This window comes from Tympanuchus pallidicinctus, unplaced genomic scaffold, assembly GCF_026119805.1.
Source record: "Tympanuchus pallidicinctus isolate F22 unplaced genomic scaffold, pur_lepc_1.0 scaffold21, whole genome shotgun sequence".
Classification (NCBI taxonomy): Eukaryota; Metazoa; Chordata; class Aves; order Galliformes; family Phasianidae; genus Tympanuchus; species Tympanuchus pallidicinctus.
In genome coordinates, this window is record NW_026294733.1 from 9,521,963 (window position 1) to 9,546,293 (window position 24,331).

Here is a 24,331-nt window from a genome sequence, read left to right on the forward strand (position 1 = left end):
CTCATTTTGATTCCTCGCCATTTGGTGATTTCTTTGAGTCACCAACCTTAACAGCTTTCTCCCACATCACTGGCCAACACTGGCTCATTTTCTGAACATCAGAAGTACTCAGTGCATGCAGTGCTATGCATTGATGGTTGTAGCATGAGGAAGTAAAATGGTCATCTGGATCTGCCCTGGTAAATCTCTTAGAGAGGACAGACAGATCTGTTGTCTTCAATATACAAGTTTTAATGCCATATTTCTAAAGGGTGCACTGAATTGAACTACGATAAAAAATGATGAGGTTAATGAAGAGCGATGTATGCAATATTAATTGCATTTGTATGGTCAAAACTCAAAAGGGAATCTAAATGGATTTGGGAAAAAAAAAAAAAAAAAGCACAGAACAAAACACACAAGAAAAAGTTTTACTGGGAAGTAGCTAAACTTTATTATAGTTAGGAAGGGTTACCTGCAGAAGGGTAGAGAAGTCTGTTGCACAAATCTCATGAATCGCCATTTTCAAGGACTGAAGAGTAATGAAAAGTCATTCTATTTTAAAGAGAAGCACAATTTTTGTCTTCATGAGTACAGTTGTTATTATTTCAACAGCCTGTAAAAGTATGTCATCCATCATCTTCAAAGACACTTCTTGTTTGTTTTTAACTGGATATTATTACACTAATATAGCAGAGATGTCAGTAGCAATATAAAAGCAAAGAAAGGAATTTTAGGGAAGAGAAAACAGGAAAGTACTATAACCATCAAATTTGCTTCCACTATACATTCACTTTATTTTTTTACTTGACAAGCAAGCTGTTCCATCTAGCAAAGGGTGAGGATTTTTAAGGAATTTCAAGTAGAAGGAGTTGTTTGATTAACTGATACAGAAATATCTTTTCCTAAAACGTTCCTGAAATATGAGTTTGAGAAAAGGGAAGCACAGGGGTAACACAGTGTAGTCAGTTTGGTTAGTGAAAACTGCTTCTGGCTTGAATCTTTCATTTCTGTACTGAAGAACTTACTGATTTTTTTTTTTTTTTTTTTTGAGATGTGCATAATGCAAAGGAAATCTGCAGAATAAATTCCATGAGAAAGGAAGCGATCGCCTTCCAGTAATGAGGCATTAGCATGCTAAATTGCTGCAAAAATTGTCAAAATGATCACACACTTAAGCCTCCAGTAAACTGATTTCAGTGAGCCACTTATTCCTCCATTTGAAAGAGTTTGAAACAACTTGCTGAGAGGCCATGTGGATAATTTTCATCCCTGCCATATTTATTATAAGCCACGGCAGGCATCTTCAAGATGAAGATTTTCTTACTTATTTTAAACTCACATGTTTAATTTCATAAGGTTTTAGCATTAAATGCAAAGGACAGAAAAAAAATTCACTATGACTGAACAAGTCCACTTTCAAGAGCCCTTTCCAACTGGTACTGATTTGCCTCTTTGCTGCTAAAACCTCCTGTACAGTAACATCACTCCTGGTCACCTCAGTGTCAGCTAATAAATCTGTCCATCAGTCACATAGCTTTGTAGTTTGTTCAGCAGATAATCGAAATAGAGTTAGAGGACCTGTCAGACTCAGTTGATATTCTCACTTTTTTCTTCTGTTTTGCCCTCTTCAAGATACCTTTCCTTGGGGCTGGAATTAGAATTCATGAAAGAAGAGTTTCCGACAACCTTCGTCCTTTCCATGACAGAATGGAGGAATGTTTCAAGCATTTAAAAGCAAAAGTGGAAAAACAATATGGAGCCAGAGAATTGGTATCTGTGTCCTTTTTAACTCCTTTCTTCTACCTTCTTTATTTAATGTGTATCTTGTTCTTCTCTTCTAAGCAAAGCATGTAGTAAATTTTTGTTTCTCATAAGTTATCTTGTGATCTGAAGGCAGTAAGACCCGAGTGTTTTTAGCCAGTGAGTTGATGAATCCGACCTATTAAGCATTCCTCATTTTGAAAGATTTATATTAAAATGAAATTTTTTTTCTTCTTCCCTATAGTATTTCTACTTCCATACCAGGAAGTATAAGCAAATTCTTGTGCTTCTCAGATTTTTAGTTTTTCACAGTATCTTAGAGCTTTGGTCTGAACTTAGTCTTCCTGTGCTAACAATTTCAGATGTATTGTGAGGTAAAATCTATGATGTAAGTAACACTAAAAAAAATCAGTTGATAGTTGATACTAGAAAGAAATACAGAATAGTGGCACTACTGCCATTTTACCATGTCTGATTCTCTTTGGTAGGTGGCAAAAGTTTTTTTTATTAAAAGAAAAGGAAAAATAATGCATGAAAACTCTGCAGAAAAAAAAAAAAAAACAACCTTGAAAATAATTCTTGGAACTGTATATGTTTCCAAATCTTGTGAAAATCAATCTTGATACAAAGGATGTGGAAAGCCAAATACTTTCTGGATAATGAGGGAAAAAAAAAAAAAAAAAAAAAAAAAAAAAAAAAAAAAAAAAGGCCTGTGTTTTAATATGAAATGTTTTTAAATTGTAGTACATATATTTAAATTGAGATCAACTGAAGTAGCCTAGAAAAGTAACTTATGGTATTTGTGCACTGGGAAATGCTCAAAAATCTGGCTTATTTCATGATGCAGTGATGAGCTAAGGGTTGACATGCTCATCTCAGAAATATATGACCAAAAAATAAACAGAGCACACTGTAATTCTGCATCCCAGAAGTCAGTCCTGAAAAAAGAAAGCAATTCTAGAATTAGCCAATAAATGCTGTCCTTGTCCCTACTTTATTAGCAAAGAGGAACAAGAAAGCATTTGGAAATATATCAGACTTTTTTTAGTTAATTTGGTATCAGGCTGCAAAATATAAATAATTGTCAACATCAAGCTAATTTTTTCATGCAGAGAGATGTGGTGTAACATATAATTTTGTACATGATGGATACATGGGAACATGGAGAATCCTCCTGTTCTTCCTGTCTGGCTATTTGGGAAATAACAATTCTGTCTTCGACAGCAAACATATAATGAAAAAGGCTACATTAATGTGTAGTGATGGCAGGAACTGTTGTATTGAAAGCAGAACATGATTAATGTCTTCTAGGAAGGACAAACTAAAGCTATAAATTGCATTTTATTTAGCTACTCACTGTAACTTAGATTTTGAGAGGTCTTAGGTTAAGACCCTAAGAGTGTATCTGGGAAGAGGAAACAATCACAGTAATTAATGGTAGCAAATCACTTCATTTATACCAACTGTTAAAACATCTGTGCTGTCTTTAAAACCTAGAGAAAAGGGGTGAAATAAGGTTGACCCAAACATGTTTGATAGAAAATATTCCTCTATTCATCTTATAGCCAGATTTTGATGACAAGAGAGTAGGACGGCCAAGATCAATGCTGAGATCCTATCGCCAGTTGTCGGTTATTTCAATGACTTCCATGAATTCAGACTGCACCACTCCAAACAAAATTGCTCCAGAAAGGTTGGTTATTCTTTGAGTCCTGTTTTAGACCAGTTTTATGGGATGAAACTAAAAGATTTACTAGAAGAATAAAGAGGCATTCAAGGTTAAAGCCCACTAGCAGTCTCTTCCAGCTATGCAAAAAATTATTTAAACTTTAGCTATTGTTTCCTCCAGTCTTAAAGATCCAGTATTTCAACCATGGTAGACAAAATACATTTGAGTCTCACTCAAAAAGACGTTTCTTCAGAACAACTTGAATGACAAAATAACTAATTGAAAAACATAAAGAACTGGGGAGAGGGAGAGATGTCCTACTGACTTTTTTAACTGCAGCTCTGGAAAAGCTTGTAGAGTTCCAAAGAACAGTTGTAGATGTCTTTGTTTAGTTTTTCATCCACAAGTGGTTTTGAGTGCTTAAAAAATGATCCTTTGGGCACAGAGTTTCTTCACAAGCAAAGCATAAATAAAATGGTGCAGTGCTTGTGATTATTTTTTAACATCTGATCTCTTTTTTTTGAGAATTTGGCTTATGAAAAGTGAAAGGTCTAAAGGTGTATGACACTAACTTGGAAGTCTATTTGCCTAAGATCTGCCTATCTTCTTGCATGTTGGACTGACAGTTCAGTGTTAAACCCTATTTAATTAAATTTTAAATGCTCCCAGGTTTGACTTTTATAACAAAATTGCCTAGTACCCCTTTATGAGGCTTTTTTCCAAGCATTCATATCTACACAACCGTGATTTGTGCCGTATCTACCAACATGTCTCTAACAAAGCTGGGCACCTCATCTGTAACCAGGAAACTATATCTAAGCAGCTGAATCATGCACCTGTTGTGCTTTCTCATGATACGATCTCTCAGATGGCTCAGCAAAGTATTTTGCTTTACCTGTTTGTAAGCTGTAAAATAATTTCAGCCCCCATGTTCAGTTTCATCGGCACAGAGGGAATAAAGCTAGCATTGATTTCATATTTTTTTTTAATTAAATGAAAAATAGCCCAATATTTAAATCATGAAAATTTTAAGAGTGTTGGAGGAAGATTTTACCACTGCATGCTCTGTTGTCCCATATGCTGAAATAAATAGGAGAATGCATTTAAAACATGATCAGATACAGTATTACTCCTGTTCCGCTGTGCTCAATAAGCAGAATAGCAGGTCTTGCTTTCAGCACCATCACCCCACATAAATCCTCTTTATGAGATCTCACCCCATCTTCTCTAGGAGTCCTTGAGCTAATGCACACATGTTCAAAAAGAGATCCGTGCTTCTTAGTACTGTTTTACAATCTTTACAACATTTGAAGACATTGCGATACCTCCTGAAGGCATCTTTGTTAGTGTCTACAGTAGCTGAAACACATCACATACTTTCTGCCATGGTTAGAAAGTCAAGGGAAAGGATGACCTGCATTTATATTTCACGGGGAAATTATGTCAGAATACAAGTGGCTTTGAAAATATCATTCAGCAATTTCTCTATTTTTTCTTTTGCTCCTGCAGCTTTGATCTGGAAGTAGTGCTACCGAAATCAGAATCGGAGAAGAATGCTCCACAAATTAATCCTAACCCTGAAGTTAAGATGAGAAGGTCCAAAAAAAGAACAAAAAGAAGCAGCGTGGTGTTTGTTGATGAGAAGACAGCACCTGATATTTCCATCTCTGATATGAATTGTGTACGTTACTGATTTCGTCATATTTTATAATCCATAAAAAGAGGAAATCAATCCTTTTCTTATCCAAAAAATATATATATCACATAGAACTGTAGCTGTCATAAAAGGAAACACACAGGATACAGAGGCAATCTGACCTGCTGTGAATGAGGTTTGCAAGATACTGAGGAAGAAACAAATCAGTGGAAAAATCAGATATATTCAGTATGTGTTTATGACCACAGATAGCATAGGTCTATAGCTGCAGAATTCTGAAGTCTGTTCAACTTAAAATGGAGTACTACATTGTGAGGGTTAAGCATGCTTTCCTGTTGAGAGGAAATTCACTGTGCTGACACTTCATGGCAGCTCCTTGTAGTCAGGGCTATTTCAAAAGTGATGAGTCCTGTACTTCTTGTACTTTGTTATGGAACATGCAGCTGTTAGAAAACTGCAAGATTGCAAACAGTGTTCCTCAAATGGTGTTAGGCTGAAGTTTGGAAGCAGTGGCATCTCTCACTTCACAGATCATCTGAGTGCCTTTATCACACTAATAGATCATTGAATGTCTTATATAACACACACAGTGTTTGGTTTTTTTTTAATACTTTAGTCCTCAGGAGACTTCATGTAGTGTAAAAAGAATTTAAAAAATCTGAAAGATGTCCTCTTGATAGACAAGCCCTATCTAAATTAAAATATCAGGCATTGCTTGATTGCTGAATGAAAAAGAGTCCAAGTCATTTGATCAAAAATTTTGGAGGAATCATCAAAGGGAAAGTGAGTTGAATAGGAAGCTAAGATTCTTTTGGGAGATGCGTATCTTAGTTCAGAGCTCTCTTAACTATTCTAATCAAGTCTTAGAGAGATGGTTTTGTATCTTTTCATATTAACTTGAAACTAGCAAGGAGTTAAATGCACATCTGAAAAAGTTTTCTTTTTATTGACCTATGAGTTCAAAGATCCCTAAAAGAATTGAGGGGAAAGGTACATTGCAGGAAGTTACACTGACCCATCCTTTCTTAAGGATAGAAAAGGAAAGAAGGAAAAAACTTGATTCATTGCAGAATGGTTGACTTTTGGCTGATTGGCTATCAAGTTCAACATTTGATTTCACAGTTGAGGAAATTCTGAATGAAGCAGGACAAGCCCCTGTCATTAGTTAAGTAAGAGAAGATGCTGATATCCACCTTGCCAGAACCTCCTTTCAGGCATATCTCATATCCTTATCACAAAACATTTTGCTTGGACCTTTGTTCCTTATATCTCACTTCATTATTAATAGCATTATGCGATTTTAAAACAGCTGTCACGGAAATACGAATTCATGAGTGACACCAACCTCTCAGAACATGCAGTGGCACCTCAGAAAACATCTGTCCTCAAGCAGATGAGCTCTGTCAGTCGTTCTATGCCAACTATTCCAGGTAAGCACCTTGTGGTAAGACTGAGCATTCTGCACTTCTTGGCAGCTTAAGAAAACGATGAAGGGATTGCTCTGAGCAGAAGCAGGCGTGCCTGTGTATCTGTGCGTGGCCCTGAGCTTCTGAGACAAAGATTACATTTTAAGCGTGTATTGTGCATGTGAGGCTGGACTATAGCTTGGTAACACCACTACCTGGTACTAACATACGAGTTCTAAAAATCTTTCTGGAGCTCAGGATCTTGCTTCCTTGTACGGTATGAGCATTCCCTTGCGTTCAAAAAGGCAAGGTTTATTCATCTTCTCTGATTTATATGGCATCCCTTGCAGAAGCAAGGGCTCCTCTAGTCTTCAGTCAGCACAGTATCAGAGGGTTTCATGCAGGAAGAAATGCTCTGTACCTTGCTTTGGCAGATGAATTTCCCCAAAGATTGCCCGATAGTAACGTTGTCAACTTCTGCAACTGATCTTAGAGAATAATCTTATAAGCCTTCCTCTGAGAAAGAGGAAGGGGAAATGAAGTAACACAGCTGCCCACAGGAAAACTTATGACTGTGTAATAGAGAAGGGAAAAGTGTAACTTAAACTTATTTCTAGGCCAGAGTATACAGACAAAATGTTGCACAATTTCAGTGTCCTTTGCCCCATGCTTCTTCCATACCATATCTGGCTTCTTAGCTTGCAATTCATCAAGCCCTCTCATTGTCCCTATCTTTCTATAGGGCTACAACAGGCATTTATTACAATACAACAGTAGTTTCCTATCCTTACACAAACTATGAATCAAATTGACTGATTTTCTTTTTTCACTATTCATTTGCAATGCAATGAAGCTCAGTATTCTGAGGAGTAAGTTTAGATGACAGAAGTCTTTTTTCTCTCTAACAATTGCATTAGATATTTCAAATTCTGCTTTTTCTCTCACTGACTCTCCTTTTTTTGTTTTGTACAACGTTCCGTTCTAAGGATTAACTCTGTCTGTCAATCCTGTGGCATCTGATGAAACAATTGCATCACACAGGCTGAGTCAGCCAGTGTTTCCTTCCACCTCAGATGGTGATAAGAAAACCATCAAGAAAAAGAAGGTGAATCAGTTATTTAAAACAATGGTAAGTTCTGTGTGTTGATGGTAAGAAGAGCTGTCTCTTTAAAAATTCTAACCTATGAAAATGAGGTCATTTTTAAAACATCATGGGACTTTAAGTTAAACTGTTGTCTTTTTTGCTTCTCTCATCAGAGAGAGAAGTGGAAACTCAATGGGTAAGCAAAAATTTGCCTCTGACTGTGCTTTTGAAGTTAGGATGTACTTGGTATGTTTAACATAAAGGCACAGATGTGCACTTCTGCATCTGTACCACAAGAGGTCACATTTGACCTGCTGATTTTCTCTGACTTACATAACACTAGCAAAACCAGTTATGTCTTGTTCAATTGAGTTACGTTGTGCAGTTTCACTAGCATCACAGCAAGGTAATCATTGCATATATGGCAAAATGTGAAGAGTGTGAGTTAGTTTCTGGTGTATGAGACAATTATTATAAAGTAGAAATTGGCTTAAACTGGAGTAAATGTGTCTGAAAAGTTTCCCTTCCTTCCAAGTAGTAAACCTTTCTCTGACTTGAGTGGAAATTTCAGAAGATTAAACACCACTGAATTTAATGTAGTGTGTGAGAGAAACAAGAAAAAGTATTCAGTGCAGATATCAAGATTCAAAGGTTTTGGAGTTGTCCCATTATTTTAGGTAGGACAGGACAACACACAGATGCTTGTGGCAATGTTTTACATGTTACCTCTCTACTGATATTTCAAATAAAAGATTGATTTCTGTATTTTTTGTTGACTTTTTTTTTTTTTCTGGTGAACAGGTTTCATGTCCATCCATTAATTCCTGCAGTCTTTCTATAGATATATATGAAAGTAGGTGCTTCCAGAGCAACATTAGTATATTCAGCAGTTAGATGTTTCCATACTCATTTATTTCTGGTAGGGACAATAATACTCTTAATTTGAAGCTTGTGGAGTGTAAATCATATTCAATTTATCAGGTAGTGTTCTTTTAAGACTGATGACCTTCAACATGACCTCATCCATACACTTTCAAATGTAAACTGCATATGAAATTAGAACAAGATGTCCCATTTTTTCAAATGTAAAAAAGCACTGAATAAGAATCCTTTTAAAATCTACTAATATACTGCTTCCACAGAATCACTGAAATAATGTGAACAGGTTTAAATACAGATTTATGGTTCTGCAGGATAGAGAAATGAATTTAAACAATGAAAATCAGTGATTTTTTCTCTAACCACAGAGTATGGGCACAAGCTAGTAATTGGTACACAGAATATTGAACCCAATATAATCATCATTTTAACACCTGTCGTTCTGTTCCTCTCTTTTTGCAGCGAATTTCCAGAGTTCTAGAAGATGGAAAGCAGCCTGTGGAGCAGCACTTCAAATCTTCATCTACAGACCTATAATGCATTCTGTTAAATAACCACTTTTCAAACAAAAATAATTATATATACATATGTGTATATATCCTATTTTGGACCACTGTCTACTGTAAAGAAGGGCACTAACAATATAGGTGACTAATAGAGAGTCTGAACAAAGTTATTGATGGGCTCTGATAGCAGTTACACCATACAGATACAGGAATAACATTTAAAGCTAATATTACAGGATGGGCTTACTGGGATACAGAACAGAAGTTTATTGAGCCTCTGGTTATACAAATCAAGGAACATTGTGTGTTCCCTGTGCTAAAAACTCATTCATGGTAAGAAAGATGCTAAAAGGTCATCTGCAGTGCTTGCCACATAGCACTTAAGTCCTGTTCTGTTCTTTTCAAAGAGCATATGAGTTATCCTTTCTTGTAGCTTGTATAGACACATTCTGGTTACCTTTAAACTACTGCTGGCAGTGTGGTCAAGGCAACAGATGGCTCAGTTCAAAACAGTCACCAAGATTATACTCTGTGGCTGTTGGATTTACAGTCCTCAACTTCTGCTGCTCCTACCACACTGATCTGTGTCCTCATATCTTTCTCAAAGTTGAGTCTTTGTGCCACTGTATGACCAGGTTATTTTCAGAATGGCAGCTATTATATTAAAGCTGTGCAAAAGTTTACTTGGATGTGTACAAGTTGATGTGACGACCAGCAGTGTGATAAACAAAAGTTGCATTTTCTGCTGTTTATCAATAAAATATTAAAACCTTACTTGCCTCAAACCTTTCTCACTGGAATATTTATATTTGTTACGCATGTCAATAGCTTCTTACTGACAGCAAGTGGAACTTTACAAGCCCAAGGCTTCTGCATCCCAAATAGGTTTTCTGTGGCTACAACTGATGAGGTGGAGTTGGAAGTTAATGCCTAATCAGCATGAAGTTATACAGCAATACAGGTCAGCATTTCACTTTTCTTTTTTAATAACCTGGCAGTTCTTTCTAAAGGTAAGGAGTTTGTCCAAAATTAAACATTTCTCAAGGAGAATAATTGATTTCCTTCACACACACTGGGATATTTCAGACATCTGTCTAAAATAGAAACATTTATAATGTTGTGGGTAGGAGGCTGGCATTACTGCCATTTATGTGGATATGGGAAGAAAAAGAGATAAAAATTATTCCTTGCTAAGTGGTGGAATCAATGTGAAGGCAACTTGAGTTTGTTCTGTGCCTGTAAACAATGTTATGTTCAACATGAATAATTTAATTAATTTGGACTCTCTTTGCAGATTGGCAATGTGAAGCTGTTTTCTTCAGAAATAATTAGCAACTGTGAAAACTTTGAAATATTTGCCATAGGAGCTAATGCTGCACTAAAATGCAGGATTCATTAATACCAAATTTCTAAGCTATGAAAATGATCAAAGGCAGAAAACCAAAATGGGTTTAGCTTTAACACCAACTACAGAGTTTGTTGGCATGGAAATTGGATGTATTCTTTTTGCTTCATTTTCTTTTCACAGCTACTTGATGGATAATGCTTCCGAGGAAGCATACAGGAAAAATATCAAGCTCAGTTTAATAGAGTTGTTATCTCTCAGTGGGATTAAGTGAAAGGCTGAGGGGTGCATCTTTTGTATGTTTTACATCTTGCTAACCCGAGGGAAGAAAGAAGACGATGCCCAGGTTGTCCTTCACTATTATTTGTAGATACATTAAAGAAATATTGATATCACAGAATCAAATTATTTTAAAGAAAAAGTTTAGTTATACTTCTAAGGAATGAGGAAGGGATGAGCCAGTAACCATTTATTCTTTACAAAGGTACACTGAAGGTTATCCTCTGCCTATTATATCCTGTAGCTCTGCTTGTATGTGAGAATGGAATAATGGATTATTAGCTCAAGCTGTAATATGAACAATAAATACGGTGATTCAAAATAGAAATGGATGAAGAGTGGAAAGAAATGAAGAGCACAAAGACAAATACCAGCAAAGCACAAGCATGATGCCAAAGTCAGCCCTGGTGCTGACTGTTTAACTCGTGGCTCAAGGTTCATGGCTGTGTTTTGATTCAGTTTGTGTAATTTGTGGTCAAGGTTTTAGATTCACTCTTAATTGATGAAATGTTAGCAAATTCACATTAATTGTCCAATATCACAGATTCAAACTCTTTCTGCCAGTCTGATTCTGGATGGTTTCCAAGCTTGAAATAATGTAAATCAACTCTGGGCAGAAAAGGAAAAATAACTAAGAAAAAATAACTGTCAAGAACGGAGCATACATGGAACTGGGATTTAAAAGATGTTTTTTTTGACATGTAGCAAGTCATAGGTTTCCAGAAACTGTATATACTGACATTTAGTCCCAATAAACAACGAGTGATGGTATGGGATAATAAGGTGCAGGTGCAGCAACCTGGCAACATAAAAACATAAATCAGCACTAACTATTGTCACTTCTGTCACAATCTGAACAGGCTTTTATCTTGCATGTACAGAAGAGGGTGTTCTCAGATGGTACTGAACCCAACTTGATGGTTTTTTTAGAAATGAAGCTCAAAAGGTGGAACCCAAGGATAGGATCAGGCCTTGGCTGCTGTCCCAAGGAATTAATGAAGCATGTGTAACATCGCCTGTAACCTGTATGGCTCCACTACCTCTCAACATGCAAGGTCAGAAAAGCATTTCTTTAGACAACAATGTTTTCATGTACTTCTTATATCAGAGTTCATTTCATTTCAGTCAGACACTTCAGATAGTCTCGACAGTAACAGCCTGGCTTTCAGGATTGCTTGGCACTAAGGTAACCATTGGGTAATGTGAATCTGTAACAACTTGTGTTTAGCATGGGATAGAAAAGGCTGCATGTACAGCAGCCTTTGCTGCTACACAAAGTTTTGTGTGTTGGTCAGTAGAAAGCTGTTATGCTGCAAAACATGTAAGATGCATTTAAGCTGCATGCCATTTATGTTTAGGTACTAGATGTCTGAATTTTAGACACAGACACCTAAGCTTTTCCTGTTATGGAATGCAGTACTATTTTAATAGTGGTCTAGCTTCAGAAGAGCTGCTTTCAGTGGAGAATGAGGTCTGGTCTAACAAGGGAAATGTTTGCTTTCTGCTATATCGAGATAATCCGGAATATTCTTTAACTGATTTGGCACTAGCTTAGGTGTTCAATCTGCCCTTCTTTGCTCTATGCAATGATTCTGTCCACATTCTCATTATTAATTATGACTGAATTATTCATGTTATTTGGGAATTTAATGCTCTTGAAATGTCAGTAACAATTAACTGGGGTAATGTGGCGGAAGGTGTTCAGAATGCAGGGCAGCAAGGGCCACATTTCCGAACAGTAAGAAGTTGTTTCATTAAAGATTTTACAGACCCAAGAACACGCTCTTTCTTGAACTAAGAGTTAATGGGTGAAACATGAGTATTTGGTTGCAGGGATTGCTTGATAGTGGACTTTTAATCTGTATCGCATGCAGTCTGTGATTTTTCTACTACAGATTGTTCTTTTTTGAGGGAGTAATGTGTGCCATATCACTTGTTTTGTTCACTACAGAGTCCACAGATACATTAGGTATCGCTGGACTTCTGTTTTCATTTTCCTTGTTGATCTTGCTTGGTCTGGCTTTTGGCTCTAACTCTAATTGTCAGCCTGGTATTATCAATTCCTTGTTTTCCTCTAATGCTCATCAACTCAGGATTCTCACTGTCTGTCTTGGGATGCCACTGTCCTGCAAGGTAAGAAAATAGCATTGGATTTTTTCATAATTTCAGAAGTCCATAATTTTAAATTAATATACATTTATTCCTTTTCTTGCCAGTTCACAGTTGATAAAAGGTTACAGCAATCATCAACAAGTTAAGTTAGAACAATATGTTAAACTAAAAACATTAAAAGACTGTAAGTAGGTTTGCCTAGATGTACTACTAATTCATCTCATGAACTCTGTATCCTTAGTAATACACAGTCTGGAATATGTCTTATGTTTACATTGGTGCCTGATTACTGCTTGATCATCCTGGCCTGTGAAGATCAGATCTCAGTAGAATCAACACAGTGGAATACTCTGCATTCCATGAGATTTGAAATGCAGAGACTGTTTATGACCACAGTTTCTGAGGCATGGAAACTATAAGGGAATAATACCGTAAGTTTCTCTCAATTTGTAAGCAAGTAAGCTGAGTGGTAAGGGGGAATTTTTAGCACTAACTGCTATAATGTGCTCAGTGTTTTAAGACAGCAGCCATTTTACTAAAAAATTTGTTTTGTATATGCTGACATCAATAGAAATCATATAGCCCTAGGCCATTCTTTGTTAAGATGTCCAGATCAATTACACAGACTGTAAGAAAGTAAACGGAACTACTTATCCAAACGCATTTCTTCTCATGTAGAAATCAACAGAATTCATCTAATTTAAAGCCCAACTGTCTTTTGAGTTATCTCTTTTAAAAAACTCCTTACGACCAGAGAGGACGAATAATGTAAGGATCCTTTATCTTGTTAAGGTTTGGAGGTTTGTATCTCTATCTTCCCAAGGACGCAGAAGCATCCATGAAAAATACTTGCCTCCATCTCCTACCCTTAATTCCTTGAAGTAGCCACTGATATTAGAATATTTACTTGTACTTCCTGGACTGATTTCCAACTTGCTCTTGAGCATTCAAGGTCCTTTCAAGATAGAACACTGGGCAACATGCCTGGGGCTGCCCACGAGATATCAGGACATTTCCTGCTGTAGGGTGATGAGAGTAGTTCTGTTTTACTGTTTTACTGACTCAATCTGCAAATTTCTGTTCTGATTTGCCATCATAATACAGTGTGTGCTAAAAATTAACACTGTAAAGGAGTAACTAACTGTTCTGCAAACAAACCTGCAGTGATTGTGAATTTCATGAACCTTAAAATGTTAAATAAACGTGATTATAATTTCTTCTGATTGTGTTTTGGATAGAATTATCTCTTTTCTGTGCACTTTTTTTTTCATCTTCCAGGATAGCAGAAAGCCCTCTGTGCCACGAGTGATCTCATGGATTTCAGACCCTAGAATTAAGTAGCCGTTGTGAGTGTCTGTGCTTTTATAAGTATGGTTTGTGTGTTAAAGATTTCTTTTATGATTGTTAATATGTGCTGCAGCCACCATACACCCCATTATGCGTGTGGATATTCAGCCTGCCTTTCCTAACACAGTCTTCGTACCTCTATCAGAAACCCACCTCACTAACAGGAAACACAGGCCTGCCCATCAACTCAAGTCCTTAACTAGTTCAGCTGATGGTAGATGGCTGTTGGTGGTTTTAGAATGGATTTAAGTGGTGGTTGATTGAAAAGCTACAGGAAAGTCATAGGGAATCAGAAGACAGTCATTTAAGGTGAGTTTTCAGTCCTGCAGCCAAAGAACAGACATTTATGTGAAGTAGATCTCTTGCATTCTTGTAACAGCAAGAATGAAAAAAAAAAAAATGCATGACAGAGTAGGAGAGAAGATTTTCCATGTGAAGTTTGCTCCTAAGATTTTATATATAAGTTTTTATATATAAGAATGCAATCTTGGATCGAGCTGCTCTAAATACTGCTCTTGAGGTGGGTATGGTTGTCACCCCATAAAGCACGTTCCAGTCGGAGCCCCCGGTTCTACAGATATTGAGGAAAGTGAAATCTTTACAACGTGGCTTCTTTTGCTTGCAGTCTTCAGCAGTTCTTTGAGTCATGCTGCAGTACGAATGCATGAAGCTTGAATTTGTAGGCTTTGTCAACAGGTGCATTTAGACTTCTTTCAAAAGACAAGTCAAGAATGCTGATAGAAATTTTTGAAAACATTTACCAATTGTTGGTTGGTTTTATGGGTCTCAGAATTACTAATCTAGGTTTATGTAATACTGCTAAGCAGGTAGTGGTCAAGTATCGAAACGTACAAAGCTGCCTCTAGGGGAGTTTCTGAACTCAATACGTTCTCAAAACTTGGCACTAGGGGGAGGCAGGCGGCTGCAACACCGTGCCCGTGCGTCAGAACAAGCTATTGATCTGCCGGAAAACCAAAGTGGAGCAACTGGAAGTGCAAGGATTAACAACGCTGTAAACCATCCTATTCACAGGTTAGATGATCTTAGTTTACTGCAGTTAAATCTTGGTTAAACTAAAACAAAGTTTATCTATAACTGGGTGTGTCCATAGAGTAGTTCACTTCACTGACTTGTACTGATTCACTTAGCACTTTTAGTTGCTAATTAATTTTCCCCAAGTGTGTTGTGTGAGTACCAACAGGCATAGAGGACTCTGCAAACAAAACATTAAAACACTGAATATATATTAAAAACAAACAAACAAACAAACAAATCCTGGTTCCAAGACGTTTTGTTTTTCTTTTTCAGTGAGGGGAAGTTGCCTTATCTATACAAATTGATGGTGAAATCTGACTCGGCCAGAATTAACTTAGGATGTTACTAATATTTTCTTGCACAGGAATTTAAGCTCTGAAAGCTTTTGGAAAAGTGTGCAGATTCATTTGCTCAGTAAACACAGCTGATGGTCATACATCTCATTGGATTTTAGGACCATTTACCTCTAGTAACAAAACCAAACATTTTGAGTGACAGGCATGGAAAAAAAAGCAGATAATCTAAAACAGGTGAGCATTCAGCTGTTTGGAAGCTGGTAGGAACAGTGAGGTTTTCAAGATGTGATTGTTTGGGGTATCTCTTCATAATATTTTCCAAAATTGAGTGACACCTTAGTTGCAAAAACTGTCCATTATGGTTGAACTTATGGCCTCTCTCCCTCGCAGTTGTGTATGTAAATGCAGCAGGGGCCACAGGCAGCTGAATGGAGGTCCTGCATTTCTTGCTCTCCACTGCCTGTTATGGATAAAACATTAAGCAGAGGATCCCTAACACCCTGTACCATATTGTATCTTGGTAAGACAGTGCAAGGTCTTTGTTGAAGCAGGAGTTATGACTGTTCTTATTATCGCAGTCCTCATGGTCAGAAAAGAGCTTAGCAGCACTTCAGGTTTTAAAGTCTTCCACAATTCCAGTTATGAAGTTGCATGAAAAATCTACCAAGTTTTTTAAAAACTTAAGGTCATTCTAGCATTACTGCATTAATGGCACTGACATAAATAACTTCTGTTACTTTAATATTCAGTCAGTATTTCTAGCAATTCAGCTCAGTTCCCTTGTTTTGAAATACTGCTTGACATTCCCTGTTCTTTTTTTAGTGGTCTCAATGTGTCATTTTTCTGATGTTTCTCCTGATGGTGTGGTTTATTTTGTGCATACACTGGGCTAATGATTATTGGAGTAAGAGTTTAAAACTTCTGCAAGTCCTTTATGAGGCAAATAAGAATATGTACAAGTGTCTTTACATTAAAATGTCTTACTGACGGATATGGAATTGTTTCTGAATTCAATATGTGAATTGTTTGAAACAGGCTGCATTGCTAGGTTTAATGAGTTGTAGATGTAATCTCTTTTTTCTTAAATAGAGTTTTTCCCCTTCTGTGTGTCCACGTGAATAGTTTACATGAACTTTTCTTCACTAAGGTTTTGATGCTACACCAGGATTGGGGTTAAGCACAATTGTTAACAATACAGCCTGAAGTGTAATACATCTGTGCACTAGAGGATTATCTGCCAGTAGCTTCTATGATCTGAACCAAGTGTGAACAATTTTTGGAAAATTAGCTCCAGCAGATGTCATAGGCTGCTTTATAATGGCTATAGGAGGAAGAAGTGGTACACAGTATGTTACAAATTTTGTCAGGATGAAGTCACTGCTATGAATTTTTTAACCTATTTTGGCAGTTAGAATGAATACATAGGAGCTGACTTAAAAACTACAGAGAAAAGAGTTCTGCAGAGGCTTGGCCTCAGTCTTGCAGTTTGGACAAATCTAGAAGAGAAAATCTATGTTTAACATAAGATTTGAGAACAGTCTGTTTGATCAAGAGTGATGATTGATGGTCATGCACACACTGGGCTCTACACTACTGCAGTGTAGTAAAAAATTATTAAATACAATATTAAAAACATGATGCATCCTGCCTACAAAGACCTCACCAAATCCAATGCATTGTGACCTTTAGAGGTAATGATCACTAAATGACGACTCCAACATCACCTTTCTTTTTAGTGTTTTTCAGCTCTCAGCATGTTCTGTTAGGATACCTATGCCAGCATATTACCTGTTCCCAGTTTCATTACATGGAAGCCTCACTATTTCATTCTCCTTTCTTACTCCTGAAATTGCTGCCTCCATATCTTAGCCCTGCCAAGGACAGCAGTCCCAATGGTGAGGACCCCAGGGCAGTGCTCCTGGCTGTGCTCAATTGACTCCACTTCCGACAAGCCCTGCTCAGAGCAATCACAGCTTGAACAAAGTTTACTCTTCCCGTGCTGCCTTTTGCCTGCATATGAACATCTGCACCTGAAGTGCAATACTGCAGTGATTTTCAGGCAGTAAGGTGTGCCCACAGCACTGACAAAGTACCATTCTTACAGGTGCTGTTTATATTTCTTTCTGAGTAAATCAGGCACAGTCAGTTGGAAGAAAAATGTTGCAGATCAAATCACGTCTGTGCAGAAGCTGTGCCAGCATGCACTGGCTGGGGAGGGATCAGACCTTTGCACTTCCAGAACTACATAGGCAGAACCTTACAACTGTTATTGTATTTCATTGCTCTAAAAGCAGTACTTGCCATTCTTCACCCCAGTTCTTGCTTTTCTTAATTCTGTGCTATACTTTGCTTGAATGTCACATAAAGGTAGGTCTGGTAGTAGCAGATTCTCAGGCATTGGCATAGCACAGTTAAGGGCTGACCTTTGTAAAATGAAGAGCATCAAAACTTTGTAATGATTAATTTGCAGAGGAAGTTTCAGAGCCTTCATCAGTCTCTGTTTGCAGAAATGGTATTTTTTGTTTTGTTTTTCTAGTGGTTGGCAACGCTGCTCGTGGCAGAGGGGCTGAAATTAGATGATGTTTGAGGTCCTTTTCAGCCCAAGCCATTCTATGATTCTGTGTTGTTTTGTTAATCCCATCGTATTGCCAGAGTATTTACCCAGCTCCCAGTTCAGTGCATTTTAACTGTATGTAAAGCATGCAGAACATCTTTGATAATAGCAATTTGGATGATGCTCCTCAAAATCCGTGCTGAATTTTTACTTCTTGATACAAATAAACCCTAAGCAATAACAAATTAGGAAGTTTCTTTCTTTTTCCTTTTCCTTTTTATTTTATTTTCCTTTTTCCGTTTTTAGAAGGTGGGGTGGCAAAGTTTATTTTCTTCAGAAGGCAATGTTTTGTTACGTTTTCTCTCACACCACCTCGTGTACCTCAGCTCACTCCAAAACTGACTCCTGCTTTTGCTCACTTGAGTTTTTATTTAAAATGTTATTCCACTGACTCCTCTATAAATGCTGAAAGGTTTTTGTGGTTTTTTTTTTAATAGCAATATTTATAATAACAGTATTTTCAGAATTACAGATAAAATTTTAAAAGATACCTTTATTCAGTACATTAATTATGAAGCTGTATGCAGTGTTGCTCAGCTTTTCACTTGTGTGTAACTGAGATTCTCACAGAGAGAAAACTGGTTTCAGAGTGCTTGGAGAAAAGAGGCTCGCACTGTTAATTCCTGAAAAATGACCCATCGTTTCTTTTTTGTCCTAGCCACTGTTATTCAGTGGTTGCCACATAAAAATAAATCATCGCCATTATGTCCCACTAAGCTTTTGTCTCCTGAATGTTATTTGTGTAGCCTGGTTAGCATTCACAAACTAACAGCAATTTGTTCATTCGTACCCATAGTGCATATGATTTTATGGGTGTATTAATTAAGTAACAGCTATAGCGGCGTTTCTGAGCATGAAAATTGGCTCTGTCACCCTGTACTGAATATTTCAGTTGTGTTTTGTGCCTTTCAGAGTAACGATATGAACATGACAGCATGTCAGAGGGAGCAGGGAACCTGGGTGGAATCTCGTGCTGCAGCACAAATCATTAAGTGAAATGATGCATGTGTGACAAATTAAAAAAGTCCTCGGTTCAGCCAAGGATTCAAATCTACAGATCAAAGCTCACATTTCTGCAGAATCTATGGGACTAGAACTATCTTACAGACTTTCTTGCCATCTGGGGAGTTTAATCGCACAAGTTACTGAGGCTGAGTCAGGTTCCAAACATACGTATGTGTGTACACTTAGATTCAGAAAAAGAGCCCACAGATATCACTTCTGTTATCTGAGGAGAGCTGCAGGTATGCTTTTAACGACAGTGGAGCATTCTGTGCAGTTGTACAGTCTAAGAGCTGCCCTCATTCTGAGGCAGATGTTAATGAGGTTGCAGCTCTGCTTTTTCTTATTTGTAAACGCTGGGTGCCATGCAAGGCTGGAGGTTTTTGCTTGTTACTTACTGCTTATTTTTTAGGAACCTACTTTTGTCTGCGTAGTTACAAACGAAGTTGGAAATCAGCTGAGAAAATCATTACATCTTTTCCTCCTTGGAAATTCTGCTAAGTGCTTTTGTGACTTTTTTGTACCAGTCCTGCAGCAAAGAGGAAGCAGCCAAAAAAAAAAAAAAAAACAAACCAAAAGATTTCCCATTTCAGTTCACCTTTTTAAGCTCTAATGAAAGGTTTGATTATTAAGCTTGATTGCTTTTTTTTCTCATAAGATTAATCCATTTACATCAATAAGATTACCCACGTGAGTACCCTGTTGCAGAACTTGCCTCTAGTACTGAGATTGCCTAGGGGGAAGTACAAGGAAGTTGCAATTAAAGTTACAGAAGGAAAAGGAGGTCTGACCTTTTCTTTTCTTTCCCTTTTCTTTCCCTTTTCTTTCCCTTTTCTTTCCCTTTTCTTTCCCTTTTCTTTCCCTTTTCTTTCCCTTTTCTTTCCCTTTTCTTTCCCTTTTCTTTGCTCTTTTCTTTGCCCTTTCCTTTCCTTTCTTTTTTCTTTTCTTTTCTTTTAAAGTATGCCTGCTGTTTCACTGACAAATGACAATAGCTTTTGCTCTATTAAGTGTTACCAGCAAGAGAACAAAACTGCTTTTATTTAAAAAGAAACAAAAACTACATGCTAAATCTTTGGTGTAAAAGGTAAAAAGAGGTGGATGTCTGATTAGGGGTTGTAACTTCAAGGTACCTTAGGCTTTCTTTATGTGCATCACATTAGTGGAAAATTCCTTTGTTCATTTTAGAAGATAAACAGTTGTAAATTTCACGTTTGGTTGATGTAACATCAATGACTGGCTGGGACTGCCAGCATTCCAAAAGGGATATCATCCTAATCTGCAGCCACTCAGGGCCATGGGGCGGAGCCTGCAGTCCAAGCCAAAACACTTACAGGTGCATAAGTAAGTAGGGAAGGGCACAGGTGATGCACCTGTCTCAGGAAAGGAGCACTAGCACAGGTGTGTCATAACTTATCAGCTGCCTGTGTTAGAGCATGAGCTCCTTTGATCCACAAACGCACTCTCCACCACGCTGCAGCCCACAATTTCCAAATATTGGTCAAGAGCCTCCAGAAATGAATATCTACTATGAGAACTTCTTCCATCCACAGAATATTCCCAGTCCGCAGCGACCGAGCACCTTTGAGACAACGGACTACAACAGCACACCCAATCCTTACCTCTGGCTAAACGGACCTTCCATTACTCCACCACCGTATCTCCCGGGATCCAATGCCAGTCCCTTCATTCCTCAGTCTTATGGGATGCAAAGGCAGCTCCTGCCTAACATGCACGGCTTGGGAGGAACTGATCTTGGCTGGCTTCCTCTTCCATCCCAAGAAGAGCTTATGAAGTTGGTTAGACCACCTTACTCCTACTCTGCACTTATTGCCATGGCTATCCATGGAGCACCAGAAAAGAGGTTGACTCTCAGTCAGATCTACCAGTACGTGGCTGACAACTTCCCATTTTACAACAAAAGCAAAGCTGGCTGGCAGAACTCAATTCGGCACAACTTGTCTCTCAACGATTGCTTCAAGAAGGTGCCTAGAGATGAAGATGATCCAGGTATATATACCTTCCCCCCACCTTTCTCCTCTCTATTTAAACGTGATTAATCTAATACACATAGTAGCTTCTCTTTTTTCACAGGGCTGCACTAGAAGGCAAGCATGCATAGCTGAGTTCCGATTCAATATTCTTTATCAAATCTCTGTAAAGAAAGAGATTCTTTAACGCTCTAAATCTTCCTCAGAACCAGGCACAGGAGCAGCCTGAGGAAGTCATATTCAGAAATCATTTGGTGTAACGTGTATGAATTATATCAAACTTAACTGAGGACTCATAGAAAGAGGATAAAGAAAATTCAGACTAATCACAGAAGTCCAGTAGCTTTAGGGAGTTAACAGTAATTATCACAAGGAGAGCAGGCTGCTTTTGTTTTATTTCAAGTAGTGTTTTGCTTGGAATCTCACTTTGGCTGTTTCCAACCCACTGGTGAAATGTCATCAGATTCTTCTTCCTTTTTTTTTTTTCCTGTCAGTAGCCATTGAGAACCTTTTGGGACATTTAAAAGCCACTCAATTGTGTTTCCAGAGAGAGCCAAAAATGTGGTTCTGTCTCATTGGTAAACTGTCCTACTCCACTGAATCTGCAGGAGCAGCCCATTGTTGGATTTGATTACTTATTGCTGTAAATTTGGAGGACCAGTTACCTAGTGAAAACCTCATTCCCCCACCAAGAAAAACAAAAAGCAAAACTAACAAGTCTTTCTAGAGGCTCCAGTTGTAGTTCTAGCTGTGCGTAGAGTCAAGGCTGCAGGACATGGGGGAAAACTTATGTGGAAAAACTTATGGGAAAAATTATTTTTTCAAAAAAAGAAGACTTGTGCTTTTGTGTGGTTACAAAACGTTTATTTTTTGCTCATGCAAATTTTCTGTTTTTATGAAAATAAAATTGGAAAATCAAAGAAAGCTGACTGCAGGCATATTTTAAAAGTGAAAATGTGTTTGTCCATCCTTAACAGGAAAAGGGAATTACTGGACTCTGGACCCAAACTGTGAGAAGATGTTTGACAATGGCAACTTTCGCAGGAAGAGGAAAAGGAAATCAGATATTGGGGCTAGTTCTGCCCATCTTACATCCGAGAAATCCGAGGACAGTGCCTTGACTGGCAGCCCCAAAGCTGTAGAGCATCAGGATCTTTTGGAAAACTCATCATCTGGGACTGACAATCCACCCGATAAAGGATCTCCGCCTCCATCTTCCAGCAGTCCGTGCCTTAGTAATTTCATTTCCAGTATGACTGCATACGTTAACGGCTCTAATTCAGTGGGCCGCTCAGTGCCATTGGGACTCAATGCTGAACCCACTGACAAAATGGGACAGAATATGGTAGGCTTAAATTCCTACTCTCCACTCTCTAATGTCCCCAGTCATGGTGTGGGAGAGTGGTCCAATTCTATGCCTCCCAGTCACCTCGGCTATAGCAACTCAGTGCTCAACCAGTTTAACAGCCATTTTTACAGCAGTATCAGCACAAATAACACTCTGTTTTCCAGGGAGGGGACGGAGGTTTAAATAAGAGATCTTAAGACATCAAAATATAGCTATTTATGAGAGGGAGTGACCGGTGGGTGGATGATTACTCTTAGTCTGTTATCTCTAGGACCTGCATTGTGTCCTACCTTCTGACAGCCCCAAACGTTTTAGCTGTTACCCGTACTCAAGTCACAAGCACTCCACATTTGGCAGCTCCATATAAACATGGAGGGATTTTAACAGCAAGAATAGTGAAGAGGTCTGCTGGAGGTTGTGTCTGTACTGCTGCCAACCATGGCCCCTATGGAGATCCTTGAGAGGAATTACTGTTCGCCTTAGGAATGTAACCTTCTGGCAAGGTACTAACTTTGCTATGATGCTTTTAAAGCACTAATATGTATTTGGCTATATCTGTAAATTACCTCTCTTGCTCATATAGGCTGTCTGTACTAGAGATTCTTGGTATGTTCTTATTTGGACAAAGCTATTCCGAGACACTGAAGGATCTACAGCAAAAACAACTACATAGTGAGTAATAACTAGCAGGGATGAGTGAATGCCCTCTTTAAATTTCTCTAACACTAGAGCACACGTTGCCTCAACTCTGATGCTGTTTCACCCCTAAGGGGAAAGTGGTTGTGAAGCAGGCCAGCATAATCAAGGACACAACATTCATTTTGAAACTGAACCAAAGCATAACAAAACATGGAGTTGCCTTCTGCTGGTGCAATCGGATCTTTGTGTTTCAAATTCTGAGTACAGGGTCAAATTTTGTGGAAAACGTCTCTGTACTACATATTTTCTTTCTTTTTGTAACAAAGCCCATGCAATTGTTTTGTCATTGTGTAAATATTAGGAATAATTCTTATTTTTTTATATTCTACTGTAACCACAAACAAAAATTAAAATAAATGAAGTTTTTTCAAACCAATAATTGAATCAAGTTTCATACTTATGTAAAATAATACCTCAGACTGTAGAGCCTGCAACATATGCAGGCACCACATTTTACTGGTATTTACTTCTACACTGCTGTGCACTGATCAGATTTCCAGAATGATGGAAAACATATTAATGCACTGTAATAGCTACTGCTTTGTCTTGATTTCTTGTTTTTAACTCTGGATGGATACAGTTTTGTTACAGGCCATCCCAGAAGCATTTTTAATAAAGAATTTGTATATAAGAATGTGTGTGTACTATATTTCTTACATCTTTAAAAGCCTCCTTAATAGTTTGACTTGTGCTGTTAGCTTGTGGAAAACCTAGTGAAATATTCAGGTAAGGTCAGAAAGTGAGACAGTATATGTCTAGTGAACCAAAATTTGCATGCCTGGGGAATACAGTTGGCTGCTATTATGCAAAATACTTTCACTAAAGAAAAATAATCCTTCCAGTTGCCCTCTTGGAGCTAAGTGGTGCCAATCATTTCAGAAACCAGACTGTATTTTCACATGCTAATTAGCCAAAGAGTGACTGCAGTCATTTCTACATTCTCATTTATCATTTTGTCCTTATGACTGTTCACTGAGCTCACTCAATATTATGAGTTCTCATTTGGAAGCTGAAACTTCCGTCCGTGGCTAACAGCTCAAATAACAACATCAAATAACCTTCTGGCAGTGCCCTTCTGCCATGACTGTAAGTTCTTCTCAAGTCAGGCTGTACTGAGGCCTGAGCTGTAGCCTCCACCCTCTGGATTTTACAGCCATTCCACGAGTACCAGCCCAGGTGAACCCTACAGTGCCCTGCAAGTCAGCAGCCAGCAGCAGTTGTTGCAGAGGCTTGCTCATGTGACAACTGAGAAATGCATTGAGTCAGCACTGTTACGTGTGGGATCCAGTAAAAATGCAACAGGCTGCCCCAAACTGCAACTC

The 24,331-nt window shown here is 37.9% G+C and overlaps 2 protein-coding genes across 2 annotated transcripts in view; both read left to right on the forward strand.

Annotated features, from left to right (window-relative positions):
• Positions 1-9,718, forward strand: part of DOCK2 (dedicator of cytokinesis 2) — a 153,837-nt gene extending 144,119 nt beyond the window's left edge. The window contains exons 47-52 of the mRNA XM_052684869.1: positions 1,615-1,752; positions 3,309-3,436; positions 4,922-5,093; positions 6,379-6,499; positions 7,462-7,604; positions 8,901-9,718. Of these exons, the coding sequence (XP_052540829.1) occupies positions 1,615-1,752; positions 3,309-3,436; positions 4,922-5,093; positions 6,379-6,499; positions 7,462-7,604; positions 8,901-8,975 (777 nt within the window). The 3' untranslated portion in view covers positions 8,976-9,718. The remainder of the gene's footprint in view (positions 1-1,614; positions 1,753-3,308; positions 3,437-4,921; positions 5,094-6,378; positions 6,500-7,461; positions 7,605-8,900) is intronic.
• Positions 9,719-15,084: 5,366 nt separating this feature from the next.
• On the forward strand, positions 15,085-23,643 carry FOXI1 (forkhead box I1). Its single transcript, XM_052684928.1, has 2 exons — positions 15,085-20,981; positions 21,940-23,643. Exons 1-2 carry the CDS (start codon positions 20,408-20,410, stop codon positions 22,491-22,493), a joined length of 1,128 nt encoding a protein of 375 aa, XP_052540888.1. The 5' UTR covers positions 15,085-20,407; the 3' UTR covers positions 22,494-23,643.
• The last annotated feature ends 688 nt before the right edge of the window (positions 23,644-24,331 follow it).